Raw genomic sequence first — 27,857 nt, 5'->3', positions numbered from 1 at the left:
CTAATTTACCATCTAAGTAATGCTGCAATTGGTTCATTTGCAAATATTTTGATCTTAAAATTATTAATAGTTTTGATAACAAAAGCTACAAGTAAGATTTATTTTGTATAATAATATTCGAAAATAGTAGATTTTTATTATAAACAAAAAGTCAAAAGCAAAATTGAAATATAATACAGGCAAAAATGATAATAAAATCCACATCATGAACAGTACATTTGACCAATGAAAACACGTCTTGTAAGTGTTTGAACACAAAATGACTTGCTAGCATTTTGTGATGCAGCAGCAGAGGTACGGACGGACGGCGTGTTGAAAAATACTAAATAGCCAAGCGGTGAAGCGTTGGAAGTAAGTAGGCTATTTTACGATTTTTCGTTTTGATATTTTAAATAAAAATTCATTCCGCTTTATTAAAATTGCATATGCTTCATTCTGTTGACAAATATTTGAGTGTGGTATTTATATAGGTAAAATGACAGGCCCCCCTGAGCAGCGCAAGTAGGCCGGGTACTCGGCCTTCCACACCAACATGCACCGCACACGGTCATGAGCTGATGAGATTGAGAGCACGGTCGCCCCACGTAAACCAAGTCGCCCCACACGCGCGCAGAGCAGAGCAGAGCATAAAATGCACATAAATTAAACGCACCAGCACAAATTAACAAAGTACATTATGTATACAAATTTGCCCTTCACCGAGGTATTAATATAATTTTATAAAGCAATTTTTATTTCTGTGGCCGTGGGGTGGGGGGAAAGGGAGAGATTTCTGTGTTAAATAAAATTAAATTTAAATTCTGAATTGAAAAGGAAATTGTACGAAAAAATCCACGGATAACTTTCCGTATGGCGCCACCACTTTTTCACTCATTTTTACAAAAAGGGATATCTCATTGAGGTAAATTAGATACTATATTATTATTTCATATGGAAAGAAAAAGTGGTGGCGTCATACAGAAATGTTTCCAAATCCACTGGCTAATCACTCCTTTGGGATTTACATTAGTAAGAAATATACCCCCATGCATCTAGTGTCGAAATCACCAGTCAATTTCACTAGTCGCCCAGGCCTAGTTGTAGTTCACACTAGACACACTGGAAAGTCAGGGTGGATATTTCCGTCAGCCTTTACCATGTTTACTCAATAGGTTGCCAGCAAAAATTGAGGAAGTTGTTCCAGTTGAATACTGTCACTGTCGGCCGTAAGTGAAGACAAATTTGGTCAAAAAACATGAGCTGAAGGCAAGGAACATTAACAGTGGCCAGCCACACGCTGCCCAAATGTAAATCAAACTCGAAGCTTTGTACACAGTACGTGTTGATTTTTCTTTTCTTTTAAAGTGCATTATTTTGATCTTGTGCAGGAACATTAAATTGCTAGCAATAGTTGCTCAATCTGCCAAAATGAGTGAAATCACTCCATCCAAACTGAAAGTTGCAGAGCTCAGGAGTGAGCTGCAGCTGCGAGGCCTGGATACCAAGGGTGTAAAGGCAATACTTGTGCAACGACTTGAGGAAGCTCTCTTAGAGGACGATGATGCTTCCACAGACGTTTCCCCAGCACCTGAAGACAAAGAAGAAGAAGATTTTGATGGTGGGTTAGAAGACAATGGAGTGGAGACAGGACAGGAGGCCCTCGAAGAGGATGTGAGCGATGCTCAACCGGACATTGGACAAGTTCTTGATGAAGACAGTTTGTTGCAAGACTCTGAGGACAGTGCTGCTCCTACTGAAGAAGGTGAACCAGCTGAACCTGAGCAGGAAGAGGAGGCTCAAGAAATTTCTCAGGAGACGGAAGCTCCTCAGGAGCAAATGGAGCAAGAGACCGAAGCCCCCATGGAGCAAGAGCAAGCTGAAGAGAAAGCGGAGGAAGCACCAGCAATGGAACAGCAAGAACCGGTGGCAGAGGTCAAGCCAGAAGAAGAGGTCAAGCCAGAAGAAGAGGTTAAGCCTGAAACCATCGAGGCTGAGGTCAAAATGGAAGCGGAGGAAAGCAAGCCAGATGTTAAGGATGAAACCAGTCAGCCAACAGCCGAAGCAGAAGTGAAAGAAGGTATTATTATCATCATTCATTATTCAGCAAACTTGAAGGCAGTAGACACTATCGGTAATTACTCATAATAAATATTAGCATAAAACCTTGCTTGGTAATGAGTAATGGGGAGAGGTTGATAGTATATAACACTGTGAGAAACGGCTCCCTCTGAAGTGACGTAGTTTTTGAGAAAGAAGTAATTTTCCACAAATTTGATTTCGAGACCTCAAGTTTAGAACTTGAGGTCTCGAAATCAAGCATCTGAAAGCACACAACTTTGTTTAACCAGGGTGTTTTTTCTTTCATTAATATCTCGCAACTTTGCTGAACGATTGAGCTCAAATGTTAACAGGTTTGTTATTTTATGCATAATTATGTTGAGATACACCAAGTGAGAAGACTTGTCTTTGACAGTTACCAATAGTGTCCAGTGTCTAAATTCGTGAACTTTACAGTTGTTAAATCCAAATGAACATTTAAAAGGAGGTTATATGTGAGAAAAAAAATGTGGTGTTGTCCCAGAGACAGATAAGGTCTAAAACACTGCAAAGTCAGAGAAGCAAAACTTATTCTGTGTTTAAATCCTGTTTTTTCGTCTTTTGTGTTTTTCATTTATTCTTTTAGAGAAAAAAGAAGCCCCTGCCAAAACTGAAGAGCAAGAAAAAGAGAAGGACTCTCGTGACAGAAAGCGCGAACGTGACTATGACCATGGACGAGATAGAGGACGCCATGATCGCTACAGAGATCGCTCACCTAGGAGAAGGTATGTGCAAACACACAAAAAACAACAAAATAAGAAAACATTTCTGGCTACAGAAATGTTGTTGATCAATATGATTTGAGTGGGCCAGTCACTGTTAAACTTGTTGCTTCCTAGAGTAAAGCCTTGATTTGTTCAGGCACACAACATGAAGCGCGTCAGATGATTTTTTCAATTTAGTTGGCAACTGTTCCATAAAAAAAAAGGTTTTTTTGCACTTTTCTCTTTATATGACAAACTGCACGGCCCTGTTTTGGTTAAACGATGTAAGTCATTTTTTTGAGATTTTGAGATAAAGCCATTTCCCAGTAAAGTGAGGGCGCTCTTTCCGATTCTGAAAATCTTATCGTCAACAGATGAGTGGTTCAGAAGATACAAACTGTATGTTGACCTGTACAACTCAAAGTTTGTGACTTTAATTCACAAAAAAGATGTATGTCACACTTACACTTATTTTACAAACTAAAAATATGGTAAAATGGTGTATCTCTCTGACATACACCATTTGAGCAAATTAATCAACATCCCAAATGCTTTTTAGTATACCATTGTTATGCACCAGTTTGACGACATACGCTTTCCTGTGAGTGTGCATTATTTCGGTGAAATGATGTAGCTTTGAATAAACTGTCACAGTTTCTTCAATAATGTTCAAAAACTTATAACAAAATATGGAAACTTATTTTCAATTATTACATTAGTGAAAAACTTTTAAAAAAAATGACAATCCAATATTCTGAAACAAAAAGGCAGTTATTTCAACTTTAAACATATTTTTCCTCAAATTAGCTTTTTTGAGATACATCGTTTCACCAAAACAGGGCCGTGCAGTGGCATGGCTGCTTATGTATGGTGTTTGTGTATTTTAAGAAGTTGGTTATATTACTGCAGTGCCATGTGTTCAGGGCTCAAATTTTGGGGGAAAAATCCACAAGATCGCAGGGCTTGTGGCTCAGAATTTTTACTGGACCGGAATATTTTTTACAAGACCAAAGAAAAAAAGAAAAAGTTAACACAATAGTACCAAATGGGTTCGAATCCCATCCGAGTAACATGCCTGTGATATTTTTTTCACAGGACTCTGGAAAGTACTGAGTATACAGTGCTAACACACATCTGTGTATGGGGGGGGGAATTAATAACAAATGAATGTAGCAACAACCTTGATCCCAAATGCTTAAGCTACATTTGTTAAACAAACTAATGGGAAGGAGTGTGCTGAGTGTATTTCCTTGAAAGGGACTTTCCCTTTGGCACCGATCCAAAAAACCATGGCCCATAGTTATTACTCACTGCAAGTAGACTTTGACCTGAATCCATACTACATTGTACGTAAAGTCAGGGTGCCAGTGCACTTCCGTCATACCTGAATTATTTTTGAAGTAATGCAACGTTAGACACAAACACAAACAGCATTGTTTGTGTTGAGCAAGTTTGATCTATTCAAACTATGCTTGATCAATCGGATTTATATGATGGATTAAGTTCAAGGTTTGCTGGCATGGGGCTAGTTGGTAAGTTTGGTAACATAAAAGTACAACATATATATGTCTGTATAGTGCTTAATGTATGCTGCCATGATTGCTCTGTCTTTGGCGATGTTTGAAATCCACTTCTTGTTTCTAGGGGAAAACTTTTTTTCTGTCATTTGGTTGAATACTGGTAGAGGTAAATGCTCATATTTTAGCCCCGTTAGACAGACAGTGTCTGTGTCCATCATTTGTTGTTATTATTTTGCCTATAACGGGCGTGGTCACCAGTTTCAAAATCAGCCTTTCTGCTTTACTTGTGGGACAGATTTGTTGATATTGTGGTCTTTTCAAATGTAATTTCACAAGGAAACAAAATTTTCCATTTTTATTTATGCTGGTGAAATTTCAAAATTGGTGACCTTTTGACCTTGAATTTGATCTTGTAGCTCACATGAACTTTTCAGAAAGTTGGGGGGGGGTGTAATGCCATTTGTTGCTTTCCAGCTCGGCATACTTGATGCTAAAAAATGTGATTCTACACAATGTTCTATTTACGTAAGAAGATTCAAATGTGAAAAATGTCGCTATTCTTTCTTCTATATGGTTGAATCTCTGCTTTTCTGTTACATTTTATTTAAACAGCCTGTCTAAATCCCTAATGTTGATTTCTTGTATATTTTTAGGAGCCCTTCCCCAGCAGTGATGGAAGAGGATGATGATATTCCAGAGACAACATGCGTACTCAGCAAATGTAAGAAACAGTTTCATACTATGATGTTTTTGTTATCATTTAAGGATTTATTTATGGGATTTTACTAAAGATATCAGAATAATAACTTTTCAGAAATGTTTTTTATATGGGATTGGAAAGTGTAAATCATTCCAGTTTGGTTTGCTTGGACTGCGTTTAACTTCCCATTGGATCTTGATTATTGGGGAGGGTGCTAGATTCAACAGTACCATGATTGCCTTTACACTTTTTCAGAAGTGGTGGGGATTATTAAACCAAATGTTTGCCCACTGATTTGAAACAAGGCTCTCAGAATGTTTTGTGCTTGGTTGTCAAAGATTTCCTGTGCAATCTTGGGCATTCTAAATGGTGTTATCTTAAATGATTTTCTTGATTTGAAATCTGATCTGAAGTACATATCTAACTCATTGTTTTTTGTTTTGTATTTTTCTTTTTTGGGGGGGGCACAGATATTTCTGATTTGAACGTTAAAGTGAGCAAAGACGGCACAACAGCTCAGCCTCTCACCATGGATGGCTTTGCTTTCTTGTGGGGAGGAGTCAAAGGAACACACGGTGCTGCCAAGGGAAAAGTGGGCTTTGAAGTCAAGGTACATGATGATCCTTCTCAGACTTTCAAACAGGAAATCCAAATCATTCTAGTTTCTTAATACCATCCGCTTTACAAGAAAATCCCATTGCCTGCATCAAGGGTCCTGTCTGCATTCACGGTTTAAAAACTTTTTGCAGACCAGCAAATGTGACAGCGTTGTTTTGTCTTAATTGTTTTTATTTGAACAAAATTTGCTTGTACTTTTGTTTCTTCTGCACTTTGTATTTTGCCCTGATAAATAATAATAGTTAAATGGTGTTGCATTTAGCATTTACATCATTTGCTCAGTAAATGTGAAAAGTCAAATCAACTTAAATTTTCCTATCGTACTTAGTTTTTAGGAAACGAATCTTGATAAGGAAATTTGGTTGGTCAAGTTGAAGAACCAATAAAATAATACTGCTTTGATTTTTACTTGGTGCTGTTCTTGTAGCTGGAAAAACATCTTGAGGTGAACCAGCTTCCAGCTGATGAAACTAAAAATGTTGTTCGAGTCGGTTGGTCTACAGACGACACCTCTCTTCAATTAGGTAAGTTTTGAAACATACTCCAAGAAGGTACACCCATACCTTTGCACAAAGAGTTTGGGGTTCTTCTTTTTGTTACAAAGAAAAACATTGTGGGTGACCTTGGTTCCATCTTGTAAAAGTCCCCACAGCTCTGAGTATGAGTGACGTCAGTTTTTTACTTTTTTGCAATTTGTCAAGGCCTACAATGTTATGAAGTTTCAAAGCTTCAAGAGCTTTACTTTTTTTGTATGCATTGCAACCGTCGCACAAGTTTAACAATCTTTGAGTTAAAAACTGACACACAGCTTCCATTTACCCTTGTAATTCCTAACAAATGGCAAGCAAAACAACATTTATGCCAAGTAGGTTTTTAGACAAAGCATTTTTCAGTTTAGAGCTCTGTTTTCTTTTCTTAAAATCACCCACACTGTTCCATGTTCCTTAAAGGTGAGGAGGCCTTCTCTTATGGATATGGAGGAACTGCCAAGATTTCTGTTCAGTGCAAATTCAGTGATTATGGTGAAAAGTTCGAAGCTGGAGATGTGATCGCCTCGTACTTGGTAAGGAAGTTTATTTTGTTCTTGTCTTGTCGCTTCAAGAAATCTTTAGAAAAAAAACATATCTTCAAATATTGACTTTGAATCTGCTTTAGAACTTTAAATTCTTATCAAAATATACTTATCATTAGAGTGAGATAAATCTTCCAGAAGTAATTGTTCAAATAAAAACAATTTTTTTCTCAATTGAACCTGTTTCTTTCAAAATCATTTGGGGTTCAGGAAAAATATTGAGCTACAAAAATCCCTGCCGTCTTGTAGATCACCACCCCCCTCCCCACCCTCCCCCTCAATTAGAACCCTGTTCGTTTGGCATTGACATTCTGTCTTTTTCCGTTTCTCAAACCAGGATTTTGAAGGAGAGAAACCCACCATCTCATACAGCAAGAATGGCAATGATCTTGGTGTGGCCTTCACCATCGATGACGATCTGGAGGGCAAAGCACTGTTCCCCCATGTGCTGCTCAAGAATACATCTATTGCGGTCAACTTTGGTCAGAAGGTAATGATTAATCTTAAGTTTCACATCTGCATCAACACCTAATGATTCCAGCAACTTGTGCCAAGTAAAATAACACAAGCTCTGCATTTAAATGGTTTTTAAAGGCAGTGGACATTATTGGTTATCACTCAAAATAATTATTAGCATAAAACCTTACTTGGTAACGAGTAATTGGGAGAGGTTGATGGTATAGTAGCGTAGTTTTCGAGAAAGAAGTAGTTTTCCACGAATTTGATTTTGAGACCTCAGAATTAGATTTTGAGGTCTCGAAATCAAGCATCTGAAAGCACACAACTTTGTGTGACAAGGGTGTTTTTTCTTTCATTATTATCTTGCATCTTCGATGACCAATTGAGCTCAAATTTTCACAGGTTTGTTATTTTATGCATATGTTGAGATACACCAAGTAAGAAGAATGGTCTTTGACAATTACCAATCGTGTACAGTGTCTTTAAGTAAAGTAGTTTTGCTCTTTTCTCTCAATCTTTAACTTTATGATTTAAGTAAATACATATTCTTATTGGGTTACCCAGGGCTATTGCAGCACAACCATCATGTAAGCTTGATGTTCTTCCTACTGACTACTGGAAATTAATTTTCCCCATAGAAATGTTTGTATTGAATAGCCTGAAAAGCCTACATGTTACATGTAGGTTAGCTCTTGTACGCCATAAAAGTTTCCCCATTTTTTCAAGGGCAATATGTCTTGCGTGATTCAATGATCACTGAAAAGATTTCACTTGGACTTCAGATGGGGCAGAATATAATCTAGTAAAGTGCTGTATAATTTTTAATAAATATTTGTATTGTGCTGTGCATCTTACAGGAAGAGCCATTTTTCCCTGTGCAAGAAGGCTTCACACTGATCGGTTCAGTACCTGTAGAAGATAGAGTCCGTGGGCCTCTTCCCCCAGCCACTAAGAAAGACTCGGAGGTAAGCAACCACACAGTCTGTCATCTGTTGCGTTGTAGAGCCTAGATTGAATATGATTTTCCAAATATATGAAGGCTTTGAAAGTATGTGGTGTACTAGAAAGGTTGGTTGCCTCAAGAAAGGCATGGTCAGGCCTGGAATCGCACAAAGGCCATGGTCATAGTGTGTGGTGTACTAGAAAGGTTGGTTGCCTCAAGAAAGGCATGGTCAGGCCTGGAATCGCACAAAGGCCATGGTCATAGTGTGTGGTGTACTAGAAAGGTTGGTTGCCGTAAGAAAGGCATGGTCAGGCCTGGAATCGCACAAAGGCCATGGTCATAGTGTGTGGTGTACTAGAAAGGTTGGTTGCCTCAAGAAAGGCATGGTCAGGCCTGGAATCGCACAAAGGCCATGGCCATAGTGTGTGGTGTACTAGAAAGGTTGGTTGCCTCAAGAAAGGCATGGTCAGGCCTGGAATCGCACAAAGGCCATGGTCATAGTGTGTGGTGTACTAGAAAGGTTGGTTGCCTCAAGAAAGGCATGGTCAGGCCTGGAATCGCACAAAGGCCATGGCCATAGTGTGTGGTGTACTAGAAAGGTTGGTTGCCTCAAGAAAGGCATGGTCAGGCCTGGAATCGCACAAAGGCCATGGCCATAGTTACCCTGGTCTACACCTTGGTGCCCCTTCACAACTTTCCCCATAGATTGTAAGATTTTCAATGAAGGTGTCCTTTACAAAAGAAAAATGGCCTTGCCCTCAAGCCTGCATTTACACAGAGGTCATCGGCTCTGTTGCCCTGGTCTTAGCCTTGGCGACCCATCCAAAATTTCACAAAGACTTTAAGACTTCCCAATGGAAATTCCAGACCAGCTTGGTTTTGTAATCTTAACTGGTTAAACTTGATTTCAGATCTTGATGATGGTCGGCCTACCAGGCGCTGGTAAGACCACGTGGGTAGAGAAGTACTGCAAAGAACACCCTGAGAAGAAGTACTACATCCTAGGCACCAACCTTATCATGGATAAGATGAAGGTAACATAGAATGCCCATCCAATACACCCCCAGCTGAAAGGCCTAATTTACTGTGTATGGCAAGTGTAGCTTACGCACAAGGTTGCAATTCACTGAATGGTGTTTAGAAGTTAGTTTAAATACAGTTTCACTTTGAAGAATAGTTTTTAGGGACTTTGGGAATTTTTTAGTTGTGCTGTTTCCCTTTATTCAAAATGTATTAGGCTTTGTAATTATATAGTATAAGTGTGTGCCAAATACCTTCTTCTTCTTCTTCTTCTTTTCACATATCACCAACTTGGGTAATTGTGCTATGCAAGTGATCACCTCTTCATCAAATAATCCCTGTCCATTGTGAATTGTTTTTAGCCAAAACTTCAACGGTTTTGAACATCTCACAGTCTTGTGCAGTAAAACTCTGAGTGCAGTAGAATACATTGATTAGACTTTGATTTGAAAGACTGTGTGTAGCTTATGAATACTATATACAAAGGTCGAGGTATAACTCTTTTGTTTTTGAAGCAAAGAATATAATCTTTAAGAAACTCAAATTCATCTTCTTTAACTCAAAAAGTGATCTTTCGAATAAAAAATAAGCAATTCTGAAACCAACAAAGTGTGATCCTTTGGAGATGGCAACATGCAATGCTGAAAACTTATTTCTGTTGAAAGTAAGCAGTCTTCAATGTTCTGTTAATAACAGCAATACTTTGGCTTGAATCATAGAGCAACCCAATGCAGTTTCTATTTCTGTACTCAAAATATATTGGCCATCAGATGCAGAGGTATATTTTTCAGCAGAGTTTGAAATGTGGAGAAAGTACTGCGCTGCTATTCTTAAAATCTTTTGTGTTACACTGAGTTGACAGATGAGGTTGTGCAGTTGATGACAAATTTGAAATATTTTTAAAGGAGTTCACCAGTATTTGCCATCGGATTAGTGGAGCATCTACGTGTACATTGGAAGGAATATTTCCAGTTCCATTTATAGTTTAACTGTACAGCACACAGCTAATGTTAAGGGGTCCTCATAAAGCATTTTTTTTTATGTTATTTTGTAAAACATTTTTGATAGGGATTTGCAAATTGACTTTATGAAAAAAAAATTTCTTAAATAATTGGAGAATCAGTGAACCATTCCTTTATTTTTTTTATTTATTTTTTTTACTTTATTTCTTTTAAGCATTGAATTTAATGTACTTTTTAATTGTTTAAAACACTGTTAGGAGTGTTTTTCTGTATTGCAGGCCTACTGTACTTTCTGTTTTCTTTTTAACCAAAGTTAAAATACTGGAAATCAGCATTTTGTGAATTGCTGCCTTGAAAGTGAGCTACACAGTCATACATCAGGCTTTCTGGAATGGCCTATAGAACTTCCTGAGTTGTTAGGGTCTGACATTTCCAAGGCGACGTAGAGATGAGATGAGATTCTATTTATAGTTTGTGACATAATGTACAGGCTACTCAGCCTTTATCCACACAGATGCTTGATGCTGAACACCAATGATAAAACCTCCCTCAGGATGATACTCTATACGAGATTGCCCAGCGATAACATCACAGACTAACAGTCACAACACAGAGTTAAACATTTGTAAGTAGAGAACGATGATGACCCTGGTGGGATAAATGGACATAGGCTTCGGAAACACAGTGAGTCTTTGTGACTTCAAGATCGTCTTTCTTTAGTCAGGGATCTAATCAGAATCTTTCTTCCCAGGTTGGTTTCATTAGTAACTGTGTGATGCACTTTCTGTGGCATTGCACAGGGTTTTATGGCTTGTATAATAACAACCTCAACCCCACAAATCTGTAGGTGATGGGACTCCCTCGAAAGCGCAACTACAGTGGCCGCTGGGATACCTTGATGGACAGGGCAACTAAATGTCTGAACCGCTTCTTTGACATGGCTTCTCGTAAGAAGCGCAACTTCATCTTGGATCAGGTTAGTAATACAACTCTCTCCTCCCTAACAATTTTTATTATTTGTTTTTTTGTATTCACCTTTTTTAGCTGTGTAAGTTTAAAAGCTAAAGCGTAGTTTATTATCTAACAGTTTGGTGATGCCAAGTTGCTTTATTTGACACAACTTCTTTCCACGAACCTTTTTTTTTATTTAATCTTTTTTTCGGGTGGATTATAGTTTGTTGTACCCTTAAAAAGGAAAGTTTCCCTAGAGTTGACTTTCCTGTTAAGATGGAATAGTACATTATGTGTAATTGTATACAATTTAAACAGTTACAGAATGGCTATCCTCAAATATTAAGAGGACAAAGTGAACCGTGGAAGGGAATACATAGCAGGCATGATATTCTTCCTAGTTAAGTCTGATTTCTGATTTATTTAAAGTTTCTCCCTTGGGGGGGGCGATTCAGCAAAATCGATAAGCCCTGAATAGTCGATTAGAGTCTACAACATGTAAACACGTAGGTCATCCCTTGAACGATATTAAAAATTAGTCACCATTTTAATCGAAGAACCAAATAACATGCCTGAATTAGGCGGTGAGATCAATTAAGAAGTCCTGCTGGAAGTCCTGCCGAAGAAAGTTGACCATCCCAAAGCGATAAACCAGTCCAGTAGACAGTTCTGTACAGTTTTTTTTTAACAAATGCCTGCATTGGAAACAATAACTTGGTTTATTTTGAAGCACAGTTTAATATAGACATTGACACTTTGAATGCCCCCACAACATCTCAAATCTTTGCCTGTAGGCCAGAAGTCTTTTAGTGAAGTAAGAATGAGGAAAAGAGGAGAGACTTGTAAGATATATGAAGTAATAATGAGGAAAAGAGGAGAGACTTGTAAGATATTATTTCGCCTGAAGTTTGAAAAAGCTTGTAGGTAATTATTTGTTAATTTGATTTTTCAATATACAGTTATAGGATCTTAATGGGTCTGTATTCTAAAACTTGTGGACACCATTTTAGAAGGTGGCTTGGTATTTATTTAACTGATTGTATGTGCGTTTATTATAAACTGATAGATTAAGGTGTTTCAAGTAGTGTTAATGGCACTGAAATAACCCATTTTGAATTTGTCATTTTTCTTTCAGCGAAAGGTGAGTAGGTAAAGTAGGTGGTTAGTAGGGGTAGAGAGACGGGCGTGGGATGGAACTCAGACACCTGAGATTTACTTTACTGATGTTATAATCCATGTTGTGGAATTCCTCATTGCAGAGAGTTACCAAGCCGGCCAATCTTGTCCCTTTTTATCGAGAACTTTAATCCTTTCTCCATTTATTACCCGATGTCAGACAAATGTGTATCCCTCTGCAAGAAGACGAAAAATGCGACCTTTTGAGGGTTTCACCGGAAAAGCAATCGTAGTAGTACCCACAGATGAGGAATTTCAGAAGCGAATTGAAAAACGCACAAAGGAGGAAGGCAAGGACGTGCCCGAACATGCAGTGTTGGAAATGAAAGGTAGGATCAACATCGCAGACTCCACACAACCAGTGAGACAATCTCATAGCTTTAGGTACCAGCTTCAGGGAATCGCCCTCTAGGGGTATAGTCGTAGGGCTTGCGCACCGAAACATGCACCACTATTTGTTCTAATGCTGGTCGATTTTCATCGCTCTCTTTTAACCAGCCAATTTTGAGCTGCCAGAAGGCGGTCAACTCTTTGAAGAGGCCGTCTTTGTGGAGCTGAACAAAGAGGAGTCCAAGCCCCTGGTAGAAAAGTACAACAAGGAGGGACGTGATGCCGTTGGATCAGCTCCAAAGCGGTTCCGAGATGACCGTGACCGTCGTAGTGGTAGCGGTGGTGGGTTCAACCGTGGAGGAGGAGGCTTCAACCGTGGTGGCGGCTTCAACCGTGGTGGCAGCGGAGGTGGTTTTGGCGGAGGCTACAGTCGTGGTGGTGGTTACAATCGAGGCGGTTATGATCGAGGAAATGACCGTGGTGGCAACCGAGGTGGATACAGGGATCAGAGACAAAACCGTGGAGGTCAGTAGCAGCTAATTAACTCGTTTATAACTTTTCCTCAAAAGTTTTTTAGGGAATGGCGTGTCACCATTCAAATTTCAAAATTTGTTGCAGGTGTCATTTTATTCTAATAGTAGTTGAATTTGCTGAAAATTTTACCCAAAAGGAGTGGTGTGTAACCATTCAAAATTACAAATTGGGAAATGTGGTATTCATATCGCTATTATTGATGCAGGTGTGATGTTATTCTAATAACAGTTTGATTTGTCCAAAATGTCAATGAAATTGATGAATGATTAATCGGTGATACAAATCTTGTTTTCTACTAACACAGGTTATGGTGGTGGAGGAGGAGGATACGGCAGTGGAGGTTACGGTGGTGGCAGTAGCGGTGGTGGCTACCGTGGAGGTTACGGAGGCAGCAGCGGCGGTGGTGGCTACAGAGATAACAGAAGCTCTGGTCATAGCGGCAGTCACAGTGGTGGCGGCAGTAGCTACGGCGGCAGCAGGGGTAGCAGCGGCAGCAGTTATGGCAACCGAGATTCAAGCAGCTACGGCAACCGTGGTGGAAGTAGTTACGGAAGCGGAGGTGGTGGTGGTGGCAACTATGGCAGTAGCTACAACAGACGAGACCAGGGATCCTCTGGATCTTCATATAACAGACAGGTAGGACATTCTTGCCAATGGGAGTCTTTGGAACGCTAGGTGGTAGTGGCCTTACCTGGGGTGGATTTCACAAAGAGTTATGACTAGTCTTATCTAGAGGTTGGACATATTACTCGTCCAAACTTAGGACTAGCCTTTAGTTTTTAATATTTAAATAGTCCTCGGACTCGTCCTGAGTTAGGACTATCTTTGTGAAACTGACCCAAGGTAAATTTCCATGTTTATGTAGTGAGCACGCGCACATTTAAAAAAAAAAAAAGAATGTACTTGCCTGGTAAGCATGTTGCCACCACCTAGTATCCCCAAAAGTCTCCCCAAAAGTCTCTAAGTCTTGTCTGTACTCTACAGGGTGTTTGTTTGTAATTTCCCATTTGCAAAATGAAACTATATCTCCTGGTAATGCAATTGTGTATTTACACCTTGGATATTAAGTTACAGTCGCAGTCCAAAAAAAAGAGTTGTGTTTTGGCCTTCTTGGGTGAACTGGTACAGAGTTGACTTTGTTATGCATAGACATGTGTTTCTTTGTATTGTATGTCTAAAAAAGGCATGCACCTTTTCAGTTGATCCAGGTCCAATTTTATGGCTAGTATGTATGTGCATAGTTATGTCGTTATCAGTGTCATAAAATTTGGCACAGCTCATTTGTTTTTCTTTCTTATTTAGTACCATATTAGGTGGACTGAAGAACACTGTACAATGTTGTGTGTTATGGGAAGTTTCCTCTTATCATGCCCCCAAAAAAGTTGCATGTCTGAAAACTTGTTATCATTATATTGTTTTCAGGGGAGTTATGGTAGTTCTGGTGGCTACAGTAGTCGGGGACAAGGCAGTGGTTATGGAAGCAGCACTGGGGCGAGCAGCTACAACAGCGGAGCAAGCAGCACCACTGGTGGAAGCTACGGTAGCGGCTCTGGTACCTCTGGCTATGGCTCCAGCGCCAACACTGGCTATGGCTCCAGCGCCAACACTGGCTATGGCTCCAGCACCAACACAGGTAGTACCAGTCAGGTGGCACCCACAACCGGTCAACAGGGATACACCAACCAGCAGTATCAACAATATGCACAGCAGTATCAGCAGTACCAACAATACTACCAGAATAACCCTCAGTACGCCCAGCAGTACGCCCAGTACGCCCAGCAGTATGGTAACTATGGAGGATACGGTCAGGGCTCGGGAGCCAGTGGTGGTACCTCTCAGTAGAAGCCATTTGGGTCAAAGCAAATCTTTCCAACCAGTCTGCTTTTACTGTCGTTCTCTTTTTTATACTTGATAAAGAAATTCTTTCTTGGGAATGTGATTTAAGGCTACTATCGTAACATTTGGTTAAGGTGGAATAGTGGCACAAAAATCATAGTGATATTTTTCATTTTAGAAACTTGTAAATATTTTAGACATTAAATCCTGAATCTTGTTCTGCATTACTCTTTAATGGTAATGCCCTGTTTTAGATGAGCGTTGTGAATAGAGTATGAAACTATGAACCAAGGATACTTCCAATAAAGTATTCTTCACCATCTGTGTTAAAACCATGAGGGGGAAAAAATGGAATAAATGAAGACAAAAAATGTATTACTCTGTTTCTGAAATGAGTAACAATTAATGATTTGTTAAACCATATTCATATCAAATGTAGTTAGGGCAGTTAATTTGCTTTTTGCTTTTAAATATGTTAGCAAAAGTTGAAATGGCTTGTTAGAAATCAAGGAAAGATTCTTTTAATAGGGTTGTTTTCTACACATTTTTTGTTTGTGTTTATTATAAATTTGTTGTGCTTTTTGTTTATTATAGTTTATTTAAGAGTGAAATTCTGTCATTCCAATTTTGTATCGATTTGTTCTGAAGGTTTTATTGTAACAGTGCCATTGTACTTTGGTGTACGTTGTAGTAGCAGTCAGTTAGAAGGTGCCCACACGACCATGTTTTCATCCAACCAAATTATAACCCTAAACCCACAAATTGAGTAGGGTAATAATTTCTTCTCATATATCTTCATTGGAGATGAGATTAATTTTTGTTATCTACTGTACATGCCATACTGTTTGTAAAGTTGTTGGTTATCCCTTCCCCAGGCATTGTTGCTTCAATCCCAGCCAAAATGGGCTTTTGAAAATAAACACACCCTCCCAGTCCTTCAAGCAATGTTGTTACCTCAAGCTGGAGCGAAGGACCATGCAATGAGAACTAACATGGAATGGGGGACGTTTCCATATTTGGTTGGATTGTTGTTGCTTTTTTCTAGACCTTTAAAAAAGAGATATTATGTGGTTGGGGGATGATCCATTATTTCCTGTGATTGTGTAGGTGAACCAACAGTTAACGCTAGTATGTTGTTAGACATGCATGATAGCAGTATGTTTACATGTGTTCTCTATTGAAATATTTTGTCTGTAAATTAATTCATTGAACATGCACCATGAAGTTAATTTTAAGATGACTAAGAGACGCGACCTATTATGATAGATGACTGTTCCAAAGATACCTCTTTTGCTAGAATCATTGATGAAAATGTTTTATGTGGTAGTTTTTTGTTTGTTTTTTACCTAGATCTTCAAAAGTGATCGAGAGAGTCGTCTTGTTGTTAAAATAAAATATTGATGTTTACTTTTTAAATGAATCAATCTTTTAAAAATTATATGCAAGGAAAAAAAGTGATGCAGGTGTTTTTTGTAATGGAACTTAATGAATGAGTGATTGAAGATATTTGTTTAAGCCTTTTTCTTCATTTCATGTTTTTGTCAAAACAGGATTTCAGTTTTAGGTCCATTTATGAGGTATGTGAAAAAGCACCGATTATTTTGGGGGGTATAAGCTTTTATTCCTCATTTCATGTTTTTGCCAAAACAGGATTTCAGTTCATAAGTCCCATGTATGAATAGCACCGATAATCTGTTTTGGGGGTTTTAATCAAAATAAAGCTGCTGTAATTTGCCAATGCTTGCTTCGTTCTCGCAGAGTCGTCCAAACGGACTGGTTTTAATTATCTATTTTGGTTCTATATTTTCATTTGTCATTAAGCACATTTACACAATCATAGAACTCAGGGACCCTAGTTCTGTTATTCTTAGTTTTGTATAGTGAAGAAGAAAAAACGGGACAATTCTGGTGATCCTGATGAAAAAGTGTTGATTCTTTAATATTAAATACTGGAACTTTTTTAACTGATGAGATTAGAGATTCTTGAGATGGATTAATAAACAAAAACTGTGGAGATTTATTCGCATCCTTGACATCAGATTTGCGTCTTGTAACAATTTATTTTGTACCAAGTCTTTGTTTCTTATTAAAAACAGATTATGCAATAATGCATTGACAGCAAATCATAAATGGCTTCTTCAAAGTGGTGCTCCAGTCGCAAAAGAATGTAAACTTAATGTAATTTTGGCTGGTAACTTTTTTTTGTTAGCTTCGTTTTTCTGCTTTCTTTTTTAAATTGTGCTTTCTTATTGAACTTGTGACCTGGTCACACATGTTTATTTTTACTGGCAACCATTGCAATGTATGGAAAGCACAAGAGGTTTTTCTTTTTGACAATACCTTGTGATGTTTAAGTAAATTTTATGCAAATTGAAAGGCAGTTCTTGGAGATTGTCCGGGACTGGTTGCCTGTAAATTGCCTCGTGTGACATGGCCCTATATGTCCCCAACCTACATTTTTATTCAGCATTTTTTTCTGCTGAACACAGACATATGATTTGTCTGGTCTTTTCCTGATTTCATGATGTTTCTCTAATCACCATTCACCATTAGATTGTCTGTGAAAAGGCAAACTTGCCACCACAGAGTCAAAAAGATGTCCCTTCAAAATGATGCTTACCAAAGCATGGTTACAAGCCAAAATACCATTGAACATGCACCATCTGTGACAAGTATCCCTGCTAATTTTTGCTTTTCTAAAGAATATTTTTAAGCACAATTTGCTGCTTAGGTAGCAAATAGTGTTATTAAAATGTTCTGCTAAAAAGCTTTATGTAAGGGTCTAGACCTTCAGACAATGAAACACTCTGTCCATTCGGAGACCTTCGTTTCCACATCAAGAGAATTTTGTCTTCAAATTTTCAGTATTCATTTTGGTACAATCTCCTCCCTTGAACAGCATTGTGAAGTTGAGCTGGTTTGTATAAGCTGTAGTAGCTCTATGGACGAGTGGTGTTTGTCTCATGTTAACTGCAGAAATTTTGAATGAACTGCAGAATGATCCCATGGCCTTATGGAACACAACACCCATACGAAATGTTGGTATAAAATAATATTGGCCTGCATTTAAAATACAATGATTATTTTTTGCTATAATACATAAATTTAATTTCAAATTTACAGCAGGGATAGCAAACTGAACAATAGTTATAGAGATAATTGACTGCTCCCACCTTTGTCACCAAAAGATATAGAAAACAACCCTGTTAAAAAAATACACCTAACATTTTTCAAATCGAGAGCTGGACAAAGTTATGAAAACTTGTTAGTCTTTGTACGAACACGGGTTGGGAGTCACAGACCACAATGCACTGACTGATGAAACGGGTATCTTCGTAGGCCTATCTCTAAGGGTACCAGTCAACTCGGTCCGAAATAAATAACAATTATAATATTGTTCAAATAAACTTGGGTTGCGGACCCTCCCCGCCCACCCTCCATCCCGCCCGAGCAAGCTTCCCAGTCTTGGGACCGAGTTGACTTGGGACCGAGTTGACTTGGGACCGGGTTGACTTGCGACCGAGTTGACTTGCGACCAAGTTGACTTGGGACCGAGTTGACTCATAAGCATCTCTAAACCTTGCTCTAGCTGTTTTCAGTCCGGGTATTGTAGGCCCAGCCACATTGGTATCGGTCTGTTTGGATTCTGCATGACTTGGTTCCATTGGTCCAGCTCTTCACATGTTGCAGACCAGCCAAGCTCACACTGAAAGAAACATCATGTTCACAGACAATTGTTTAAGGTTTTTATTATGACTACAAAACAAAGTGCTAAAATTTGAATATCATTAGTTTTTGCCTCTAACTAGACTTGTGGACAAGTCGTTAAATCGGCCCCACGCGCTGAGATAGTGCTCTTGCGATCGAGATCACAGCTCTCGCGCGAACTGATGGCTCCCCGATTTCGATGAGTCGAAATCGGGGAGCCATCAGTTCGCGCAAGAGCAGTGATCTCGGGGAGAAATATCTCAGCGCGTGGGGCCGATTTAACGACTTGTTCACAAGTCTAGCCCCGAACCGATGTAATACATGTATTATGATTTGATTTTGTTTACAGGTTGGGGGGGGGGGGGAGTACTGAGTAGGCCTGTACATGTACAGTGTAAAGTGTTTACATCGGTGTCAGTACAGAATCCAAATGCATGTATTATACTTCTATAGTATCCTAGATGAAAATAATGTTGCTGCAAGGAAAATATGTCTGAGCTTTTGTGAAATCTCTGGAACAAATATTGGTAGTAGAATAGTTCATGGACTTGCGGTTCAAATTGTAGACATTGTGCATCAATGAATTCAGTTTTGAATCATCTTTCAAATTCTCCTGAAGACGATCACAGCATACTGATCGAAACGTCGAGTTGTTTACCACCGGGCTCTTTTTCAGAAACCACCACGACTCCTCGAGAGAGTGTGATGTACATTGTTGTCTTTGCAAACCTCACTAGATTGTATTACCACAATTTAAAGGTTTACTAAGGTTTTATTAAATCTTACTAACCTTGCCAACAACATGTCCCCCTTTGACCATGTCGACATGCAGTACTGTAACAACGAACAGAATGTCTTGTAGTTTGGTGTTGGCATCCGGTACGGTGAACACGATTTGGTTGTTCCACACGGGGTTGTGGGCCTCCCTAACTACCCTGGATTTCTGCTTCTCCAGTCGCTTCCTGGAACACAGCATCTCAACTTTGGCAACAGAATCTGTGAAGATGGTGACCATGAAATAAACGAAGTGAGACTGAAGTGTGAGATAGAACTGAAATTGAAAAAGTGCAACGATGAGCTGATGCATGCAGGACGGTCAGACCGTATCTCTGAGCGAAGAGTTCATCGGGAAAGCAAGCAAAACAGGCACTTTACTCGGAGGAAAAACTGAATTTGCATTTCTTTGTAATTTGTCGGCGTCGGCTGAAGACAACCTCTCGCTCAACTACTAGGCCTACTAAAGTTCACAGGGAAATACGTAAACACATCTAAAGAATGGTTGAGAAGGATGATGCCATGTCTGTTGATTGGAGATGGGTGTCATTTTGGCTAAGAATTTTGACTTTCATGTCTTTGTTATCCCGAAATGTCGTCCCACATTCCGTAATTATCGTGTCCGAACTTGTGACTAGCGGCTATGGCTGGATATGGCTTGATCGCAGCATCACCATGCATAAAAATACAAGAAGTCCTTAGCAACAGCCGTAGCCGGGAATTCGGATGTGGCATTTAGAATAGATTGATTGCACATGACGTCATTGACCGCCATCTTTGATGTAACGCGCTGTCAGCCAATGATAACTTTTCACGCGTTCACGTTTCCAATATGGCGGCCAAATAGGGGTCTATATACTTACGTATACTTCCAAAGAGCGTGCTACGAGGAAGGTCTCTGGCTTCTAGAATGAGGAACACGATGCGTCGAAGCTGTGGCTGGTAACATAGGGACACGTGGATATCTCCCAGGTCAGACTTGAAACAGGGTAGAAACAATTTCAAGATTTAGCAGTTAATGTTAAGCATGTCTGATCTTTAGTTTGGGTATCCATTATGACCATGGTTATTTCTGATCGCTTGGCTATAGAGTGGGAATAGGCCTATCCATTTGTGTAGCAGAGAATTTTGAAGAAGGCGGGGTTTGAATTTCACACTGTTGACCGGAAACGTCTTCTGTTTTTCGATTGCATAATAATATCTCACTCTGCAATATCTTTATTAAAAAAAAGGTAACTTTCAAATATTGACATTGAGTCTGGGAGATATCGAACTCTACTAGTGTCTAAAATATAGGCCTACTTACCCGTAAACAAATGAGATAAATCTTTTCTTTGGGCATGTTTAAAGAAAGTGAACAAATCATTTACACAAAAGTTCTATAAGTGCGTTTTAAATTAAAGGCAGCGGACACTATTGGTAATTACTCAAAATAATTTTAAGCATAAAGCCCTACTTGGTAACGAGTATGGGGAGCTGACATTGTTAGTATAAAACGTTGTGAGAAACGGCTACCTTTGAAGTAACGTATAGTTTTCGAGAAAGAAGTAATTTTTCACGAATTGGATTTCGAGACCTCCGATTTAGAATTTGAGGTCTCGAAATCAAGCATCTGAAAGCACACAACTTCGTCTGACAAGGGTGTTTTTTCTTTCATTATTATCTCGCAACTTCGACGACCGATTGAGCTCAAATTTTCACAGGTTTGGTATTTTATGCATATGTTGAGATACATCAAGTGAGAAGACTGGTTTTTGACAATTACCAATAGTGTCCAGAGTCTTTAACTGGCTGGAAAAACACAACTTACACATTGCTTCTCACTGGAGAAGAAGTTAAGCGTAATCTCCTGTGAGTTCTCAAGATTTATCCGGCCAAGTACTACGTCACAAACTCCGATAATTTGTATTCTGTCTTGTTTGTTCTCCCGGTAGCATAGGTGTAGACGCATGGTCAGCTGCCATGCTGCCGACTTGGACACGCCCAGGATGGAAAACTCATTGTACCATGTCACATTCTGTATTATTGTATAGTGGATAAAGATCGAAATCAATAAATAAAAAAATAAAAATAAAAAAATAAAACAATATTATTGCAAAATGGTGAAATTTGTTCACGTGAATCCATGTTTTCGAAGTTGCCAATTATTGTTTGAAGTCAACAATTTTGTGTATGCAAGATTGCGAAACAAAAACCAAAAATAAGTCAAGCGGAAACCCCAAGATTAACACACCCAACCCCACAGACACAATCATTGATGCCATGTTGCCTCTAGATGGGAAACAGCGTTAAGTCAAGGCTGCCGTTTGAGCACAGAATAAAATAACATTTCATGACAGTTGCTGTAGCAAAAGAGATTCGATTACACATTGAATCGTCGTTGTGTTGACTTAAATATTGATAGATAAATGTGACAATTTCCAAAATAATTCTCGATTATTATTGTCGCGACTGCCATTCATGGTGTTGGTCCGTACAACTATTATTTTTAAAGTTTTTAACCACGAGTGATACTGACTGGGAACATTTTAAATGATTTATGGTTGAACAAAGAAAAAATTACTGGAACGGGATTTGAACAAACGACCTCCGGATAGATGTGCCGGTGAGACATTATTGCAAATGCAATAATGTTCGCCGGACGGTTTTGCATATGCAATCGTGTCCGCCCGGACGCTGCTGCATAATGCAATTGTGTCTTCGCCATTTTTTACAAGCTAAGTGCATGTCATGAATGACACGGGAAATGTTCGGCCGTTGGGTATTCGCTGCAATCATAAAATACGTGAATATTCATGCATGCTGCATACACGTAGGTTCAGTGCATGCCCGCTCGCTTACACGTGCACATAGCCTACAATGTGTACAGTCATGTACATGTCCACCACCGGACGGTTTTTGCATAGCCCCGGACACGATTGCATATGCAAAAGTGTCCGGAGCGGACAGTTTTGCATGGCGGACAAAATTGCATCTGACACCGGCGCTCCAACATTTAAACTTCAGCAGGGTTGTTACTTTCGATTAACAGCAACAACTTATGCAAGTGTTCCATTATTTTTCACCCTAAAGAAGATTTTGGGAGAAATGAACCTCAAAAGTATGAGACTGTACCTCTGCAAGTGGGGCGTATTTAGTGGTGAATCGTTGCCCCATTGTGGGTAGGAAACCCCCTTTGATATACAGCACCGGGTTCAGACTCTTACTCAGCTTGACACTGGCCGGCAATTGCAGATCCTTTACCTGGCGATGAAGAAACATAATGGAAAACTTGATTTTTCTCAAGGTTTGACATTTAAAAGGTACACATATATACTATCGGCATCGTATACTTTCACATCTTCTTGAACGAGAGACAATATTAGGCTCGCTCCGTGAATTTTTGCGAACCTTATTGGAAAAGACATCGAAAAGAATTTTAGATTCCCGCGAGGCAGTTGCTCGCACCAGCAGATCATGAAAAACCTACATTATTTCATATTAGATTAAGCGCAATGTTACTGCAAAAACCAGTGCAATTTTATTCTCTAAGGATAGTTTGGTACAGAGCACGGCTTCGGTTGTAGTTGTATCCATCAATCATTGGCTCACCTTGTTGATTAACAATATCAGCTTCTCTTCTGTCGAGTTGTGACGGATTCTGATGAACAACTTTCCGATTGGTTCAACTAGAAATAAAAAATTAGAAGAGCGATATGAGAAACCGATTATTAAAATATAAATACAACATATTATATGCCTATTATGTGACAGATTATTATAACTAATATTGTCATCATGCTGACACAGTATTGCATACATTTAGACAATGAAAGGGGCACCGGACACTATTGGTAATTACTCAAAATAATTGTTAGCATAAAAACTTACTTGGTAACAAGCAATGGAGAGCTGTTGATAGTATAAAACATTGTGAGAAACGGCTCCCTCTGAAGTAACGTAGTTTTTGAGAAAAAAAGTAAAATATTTGAATTAATTTCGATACCTCACGCGTGAGGTCTCGAAATCAAACCTGAAAGCACACAACTTTGTGTGACATTGGTGTTTTTTCTTCCATTATTATCTCGCAACTTCGACGACCAATTGAGTTCAAATTTTCACAGGTTTGTTGTTTTGTGCATACATTGAAATACACCAAGTGAGAAGACTTGTCTTTGACAATTACCCAAGGTGCCCAGTGTCTTTTTAAGGCCGTACTCAGAATACAATAACGTTGTCATTGAAACCAACGGAATACTCGCAGTCAGACAGGGACTGAAATTCCAAGGGAAAACCCTCGCAGTCAGACAGGGACTGAAAACACAATCCACCCCAAAAGTGCCCCTGGTGGTATTCGAACCGGGGTCATAGGGGTGGAAGGCGAGGAAAGAAACCACTAAAGCCAACCTGACAGAAATTAATACCATGTGAGTTTTTAGAGTGCAGGGAAACTATAAAACTAAACATGCATCTGATCTCAGTCATAGATTACCTAATCCCAGTATGCTATCTGCTGATCCAAATCGACTCTTAATGAGGGAGTGATCGTAGATGCTTGAATAGGCTCCCTCTGACTTCCTCTGTAGCCGCGTTGGCAAGGTGATGTGAGGTACACTTAGTACTCTCTGTAAGGGGGAATTTAATGTGAGGTTTGATCAAGATTCATTGTGAATGCGTGTTCTGTTATCATTTAGATATGCAAAATCGGTGATTATGCTTTCTGATAGGCTGTTCGAAACATTTGTTTTTCATTCATTTGATCTTGGAAGTGTTGTTGCACCCGCCAAATTACCAAACTGGCAATCTAAACGGAGCACATTAAAATCGGGTTGATGACCACTGTAAAGAATAATGAAAAACCACTGTCACGATATATATCTAGAAGAAACTCCTTTAATGTCTGTTACTGGTCATCACTGGTATAAGAATCACGTTACATCAACCATTATCAAAACATTAAGTACTTGTCAATCTTAAAACTATGTACTTACTTTACTGAAGATGTAATGCATAAAACTCAAACTTACTTCTAACAAATAACTAAATTAAATGTACTGATCTCTAAATCCGGTTCAAAAATGGTTCAAAGAATAAACTTCATAAAACAAACACCTTTAAATGCATACACAATAACTCATTTCAACAGGGGTTCAACCTATAATCATTACAATCTTGTCCCTGCAGTAAATGATCAAGGCATAGCTAATTAAATATTCACAAGAAAAATAGGTGTTCTTACCTACAGCTACTTAAGTATTCACAAGAAAATAGGTGTTCTTGCCTACAGCTACTTAAGTATTCACAAGAAAAGTATGTGTTCTTGCCTTCTGATCTCACTTCCTGCCCTACTGCAACACCACCCAATAAACAACTTCAGAGCCACTGGGCTCACACTGTGTGGTCTAGTATAGGAAGATCTTGAACCTCCAATAAACAATGGTCTTTGGCTACCAATATTCTCTATACGTGGAGTTCGGTCAAAGTACTGGTTAACTGTACTTCCAAACTAAAATATATCTGAAAGAACATTACAGTTCTTTCCAACAAATACATCAAACAGAAACTAGTAATGAATGTCTATATTACGAATAAAGTACTCTTTAACACTTGAAAGCAAACTTAGAAAAGTGATACCTTAGCAAATAAAAGTAACCTTTAAATACTAAATAAAGTCCAAGCAGTATTTAAAGAAAGCAATTTCACTTCATCTAAATCAAATCATTATCACTGTCCATTATGACTTAACAAAGGAAACTCTAAACTACATTTCAACTGTCTTCCAAGTCTGAAACAAATCCTTTCTTGATCTTGTAACCTTGGAGTGAAAACTCCCAACTGTCTTCAAGTTACATTGTCTTGATCAAGTTCATAACACAAATCAAATAATGAACTTCAATAATCTAGATAGTTCTATTAAAAAGCACAATGGAATTAATAAAGAAAATAAAATCAACATACCTGTAAAGAATAATGAAAAACCACTGTCACGATATATATCTAGAAGAAACTCCTTTAATGTATGTACTGGTCATCACTGGTATAAGAATGACCAGACCAACATCCTGTCCAGAGTATCTCTGCTGATGTGGCAATCTTGGACTGATCCATTAATTCTAAAGGTAGGGTCAAAGTTCTATTACAAAATTAAAAGGGGGGGGGGGGGCAATTAACACTGATAATCCACACACCTCTCTACACTTGGAAGGTGTATCAGTTTTGCCATCTCTACATACTAACCCTCAAAATAAATGTTGTCCTCAACATTACAAATAATACATTAAGATCAATTTATGAACAAAACCTCTAACTGCAATCCTTATCATCCAAGGAACAGTTCATTGAGTGTCCATTTCTAGAGTTAAATACTCACATTAATTACTTGACAATTCCTCCTCATCAAGGCAACTAGTTGGAGAAAAGTTTAATGGAGTAGCTAATTCCACATCCCCTCATCTCCGAACTTCTCGTGAAGAAGATAAAGAAATAGATTCGAACTGGATGAAAGCTATGCAACATCGCCAGTGAACATCAAGTCAGTCCGGTGGGTAGTCCTCCCATTGAAGCTACTGATTGATGTTCCTACGTCCCGTCCATACTCTGCTGTGGGAACTTCATTGCGTTGCTAGCCTGGATTCTCGTCATGCTGTTGCGTCCTCGTCTAATAACTCTGTGCGTCTCGTACTAGTGGTGGAGCTGGCTGCCACATCCATGCCGGTGGCATCATAGGTGAACCCTGCTGAACATAAGGATTCAACCATGGTGTCATAGGCATTTGCATAGGCAGGATCCACTGAGGTGGGACAGGATATCCCTGAACAGCAGCCACTCGAGGGTCCATGCTCTGCATCGAAGGTTCACCAAGACTTGCATACCCAAACAGTTGTGGAGGATGTCGTTGTCTGATTGGTCTGCCTTCAGAGGGTGCTTCTGGTTCCGGTTCTGGTTGTGGGGACTGTTCTGTGGAAGTGTCATCACTCGGCTCCGGTGCATCGGATACAGCTGGTTGTGGGGGCTGTTCAGCGGGAGTGTCCTCACAAATTGTCTCAGGTGTGTCGGATGCAGTTATCAGAGGATCAGGTTCCTCAATGTTCTGGTTATCCCCAGCGCCATCGATAAGCTCTAGGGGCTCAATAGAAGGTGTGTGCTCCACGTCTGGTGCATTCCATGGGAAGGGCACTGCTGCAGGATTCAATGTGGGCTGGTTCACTTCCTCCATTGCTCGGAACGGTCTTGGATCAGATGGAGTGTTCATTACCATGGTAACTTCTTCATCTGAACTGTCGTCACTCGTTACCGGACTGGATTCATTGGAGATTCGTCGACGGTTGGGCTTTGGAATTCGTCTCTGTGGTTGGGGAAGCGTCTTCTTGGGTTCAACATCTGTTCTCATGCTGTTGCAGGGGAGAAGGAGATTGCGATGAACTACACGGTGCTTCATGTTACCCGTTTCTTGCTTCACTTCATAGACTGGAGAGTGTTCTCCTTTTCTACCAACAATGATGTAGACATTGTCCTCCCAGTAGGAGCGGAGTTTACCTGGTCCAAGATGGCGTCCAACATTGCGGATCAGGACACGGTCTCCCGGTTGGAGAACGGTACTGTGGGCCTTCTGGTCATGATACTGCTTTCCTCGTTCAGTCGACTTGGCTGCCTGGCGTTCTGCAATCAAGTAAGCCTCCTCCATCTGTGTTTTCCACCGTTTCACAAATTGGTTGTGGTCCTCTTCTTTCGGTCCAGCTTTTGGGTCCAGGCCAAATGCAACATCAATTGGTAGACGAGGGGAGCGTCCATACAACAAGAAGAACGGTGAGAATCCTGTTGCACTGCTAGTAGTACAATTATACGCATGTACCACTTTCTGGAGTGACTCCTTCCAGTTAGATTTCTGGGCTTCAGTGAGGGTCCGCAACATACCGAGGAGAGTCCTGTTCAGTCTTTCGCATTGACCGTTCCCCTGCGGATGGTATGGGGTCGTCCTGGAAGGTATAATACCCGAGAGTTGTTGGAGTCGTTTGAACATCTTGTTTTCGAATTCTCCTCCTTGGTCATGATGAATTCGCTGAGGATACCCGAAGCGAAGAACAAAATCATTGAAGATTTTATCAGCTACAGTTTTCCCAGACTTATCTCGGGTTGCATATGCCTGGGCAAACCTGGTGAAATTGTCAACAATCACCAAGATGTATTCAAATCCACCCTTGCTCCGTTCTAAATGCAGAAAATCAATGGAAATCAGTTCAAAGGGAGCCGTCGTGATGATTGTTCCCAGGGGTTCCCTCGTGTGTTGTGCGGGTTTTCTGTCTTTCAGGCAAGGACAGACTTTGGAGCAATAATGTTCAACATCTCGTTGCATGTGGGGCCAGTAGAACCGGTTTCTGGCAAGGTCCAAGACACGCCCAGCACCAATGTGTCCCATGTTGTCATGGAGCTCCTTGTAGACGGTTTGTCGCATCGTCAAGGGAATGATCATCTGGTGTCTATTGCCCTTTACTCGA

At 39.6% G+C, this 27,857-nt stretch overlaps 2 protein-coding genes across 2 annotated transcripts; one reads left to right on the top strand and one right to left on the bottom strand.

The window, feature by feature from the left end:
- The first annotated feature begins 276 nt into the window (after nt 1-276).
- On the top strand, nt 277-16,939 carry LOC117307075 (heterogeneous nuclear ribonucleoprotein U-like protein 1). Its single transcript, XM_033791731.1, has 15 exons — nt 277-351; nt 1,368-2,056; nt 2,663-2,801; nt 4,954-5,021; nt 5,471-5,610; nt 6,046-6,142; nt 6,569-6,681; nt 7,028-7,180; nt 8,007-8,114; nt 9,004-9,126; nt 10,922-11,050; nt 12,362-12,530; nt 12,700-13,056; nt 13,370-13,701; nt 14,488-16,939. Exons 2-15 carry the CDS (start codon nt 1,408-1,410, stop codon nt 14,905-14,907), a joined length of 2,997 nt encoding a protein of 998 aa, XP_033647622.1. The 5' UTR covers nt 277-351; nt 1,368-1,407; the 3' UTR covers nt 14,908-16,939.
- A 1,501-nt stretch (nt 16,940-18,440) lies between these two features.
- Nucleotides 18,441-26,004, bottom strand: LOC117295586 (synaptotagmin-C-like). Its single transcript, XM_033778287.1, has 9 exons — nt 25,946-26,004; nt 24,531-24,540; nt 23,855-23,987; nt 22,975-23,051; nt 22,473-22,626; nt 21,194-21,402; nt 20,247-20,361; nt 19,400-19,605; nt 18,441-18,607 (listed from the first exon to the last, which is right to left on the bottom strand). The coding sequence occupies exons 1-9, from the start codon at nt 26,002-26,004 to the stop codon at nt 18,497-18,499; spliced, it is 1,074 nt and encodes a 357-aa protein (XP_033634178.1). The 3' UTR covers nt 18,441-18,496.
- Between the last annotated feature and the right edge of the window lie 1,853 nt (nt 26,005-27,857).

This window comes from Asterias rubens, chromosome 1 (assembly GCF_902459465.1).
Source record: "Asterias rubens chromosome 1, eAstRub1.3, whole genome shotgun sequence".
In the NCBI taxonomy this organism is placed as follows: domain Eukaryota; kingdom Metazoa; phylum Echinodermata; class Asteroidea; order Forcipulatida; family Asteriidae; genus Asterias; species Asterias rubens.
Note: the sequence above shows the minus strand (reverse complement) of the source record. Positions and strands in the feature narration are given on the sequence as shown.

Excerpts from the sequence above, each read along its gene's own strand:
- LOC117307075 (XM_033791731.1), top strand. The coding sequence starts at position 1,408 with ATGAGTGAAATCACTCCATCCAAACTGAAAGTTGCAGAGCTCAGGAGT. Across the intron at positions 2,802-4,953 it reads GATCGCTCACCTAGGAGAAG|GAGCCCTTCCCCAGCAGTGA; the intron begins GTATGTGCAAAC and ends GTATATTTTTAG. Across the intron at positions 6,682-7,027 it reads ATGTGATCGCCTCGTACTTG|GATTTTGAAGGAGAGAAACC; the intron begins GTAAGGAAGTTT and ends TTCTCAAACCAG.
- LOC117295586 (XM_033778287.1), bottom strand. The coding sequence starts at position 26,004 with ATGACGAGAATCCAGGCTAGCAACGCAATGAAGTTCCCACAGCAGAGT. Across the intron at positions 19,606-20,246 it reads CACGCTCTTTGGAAGTATAC|ATTCTGTTGCCAAAGTTGAG; the intron begins GTAAGTATATAG and ends CCATCTTCACAG. Across the intron at positions 18,608-19,399 it reads GGGGACATGTTGTTGGCAAG|TGTGAGCTTGGCTGGTCTGC; the intron begins GTTAGTAAGATT and ends TGTTTCTTTCAG.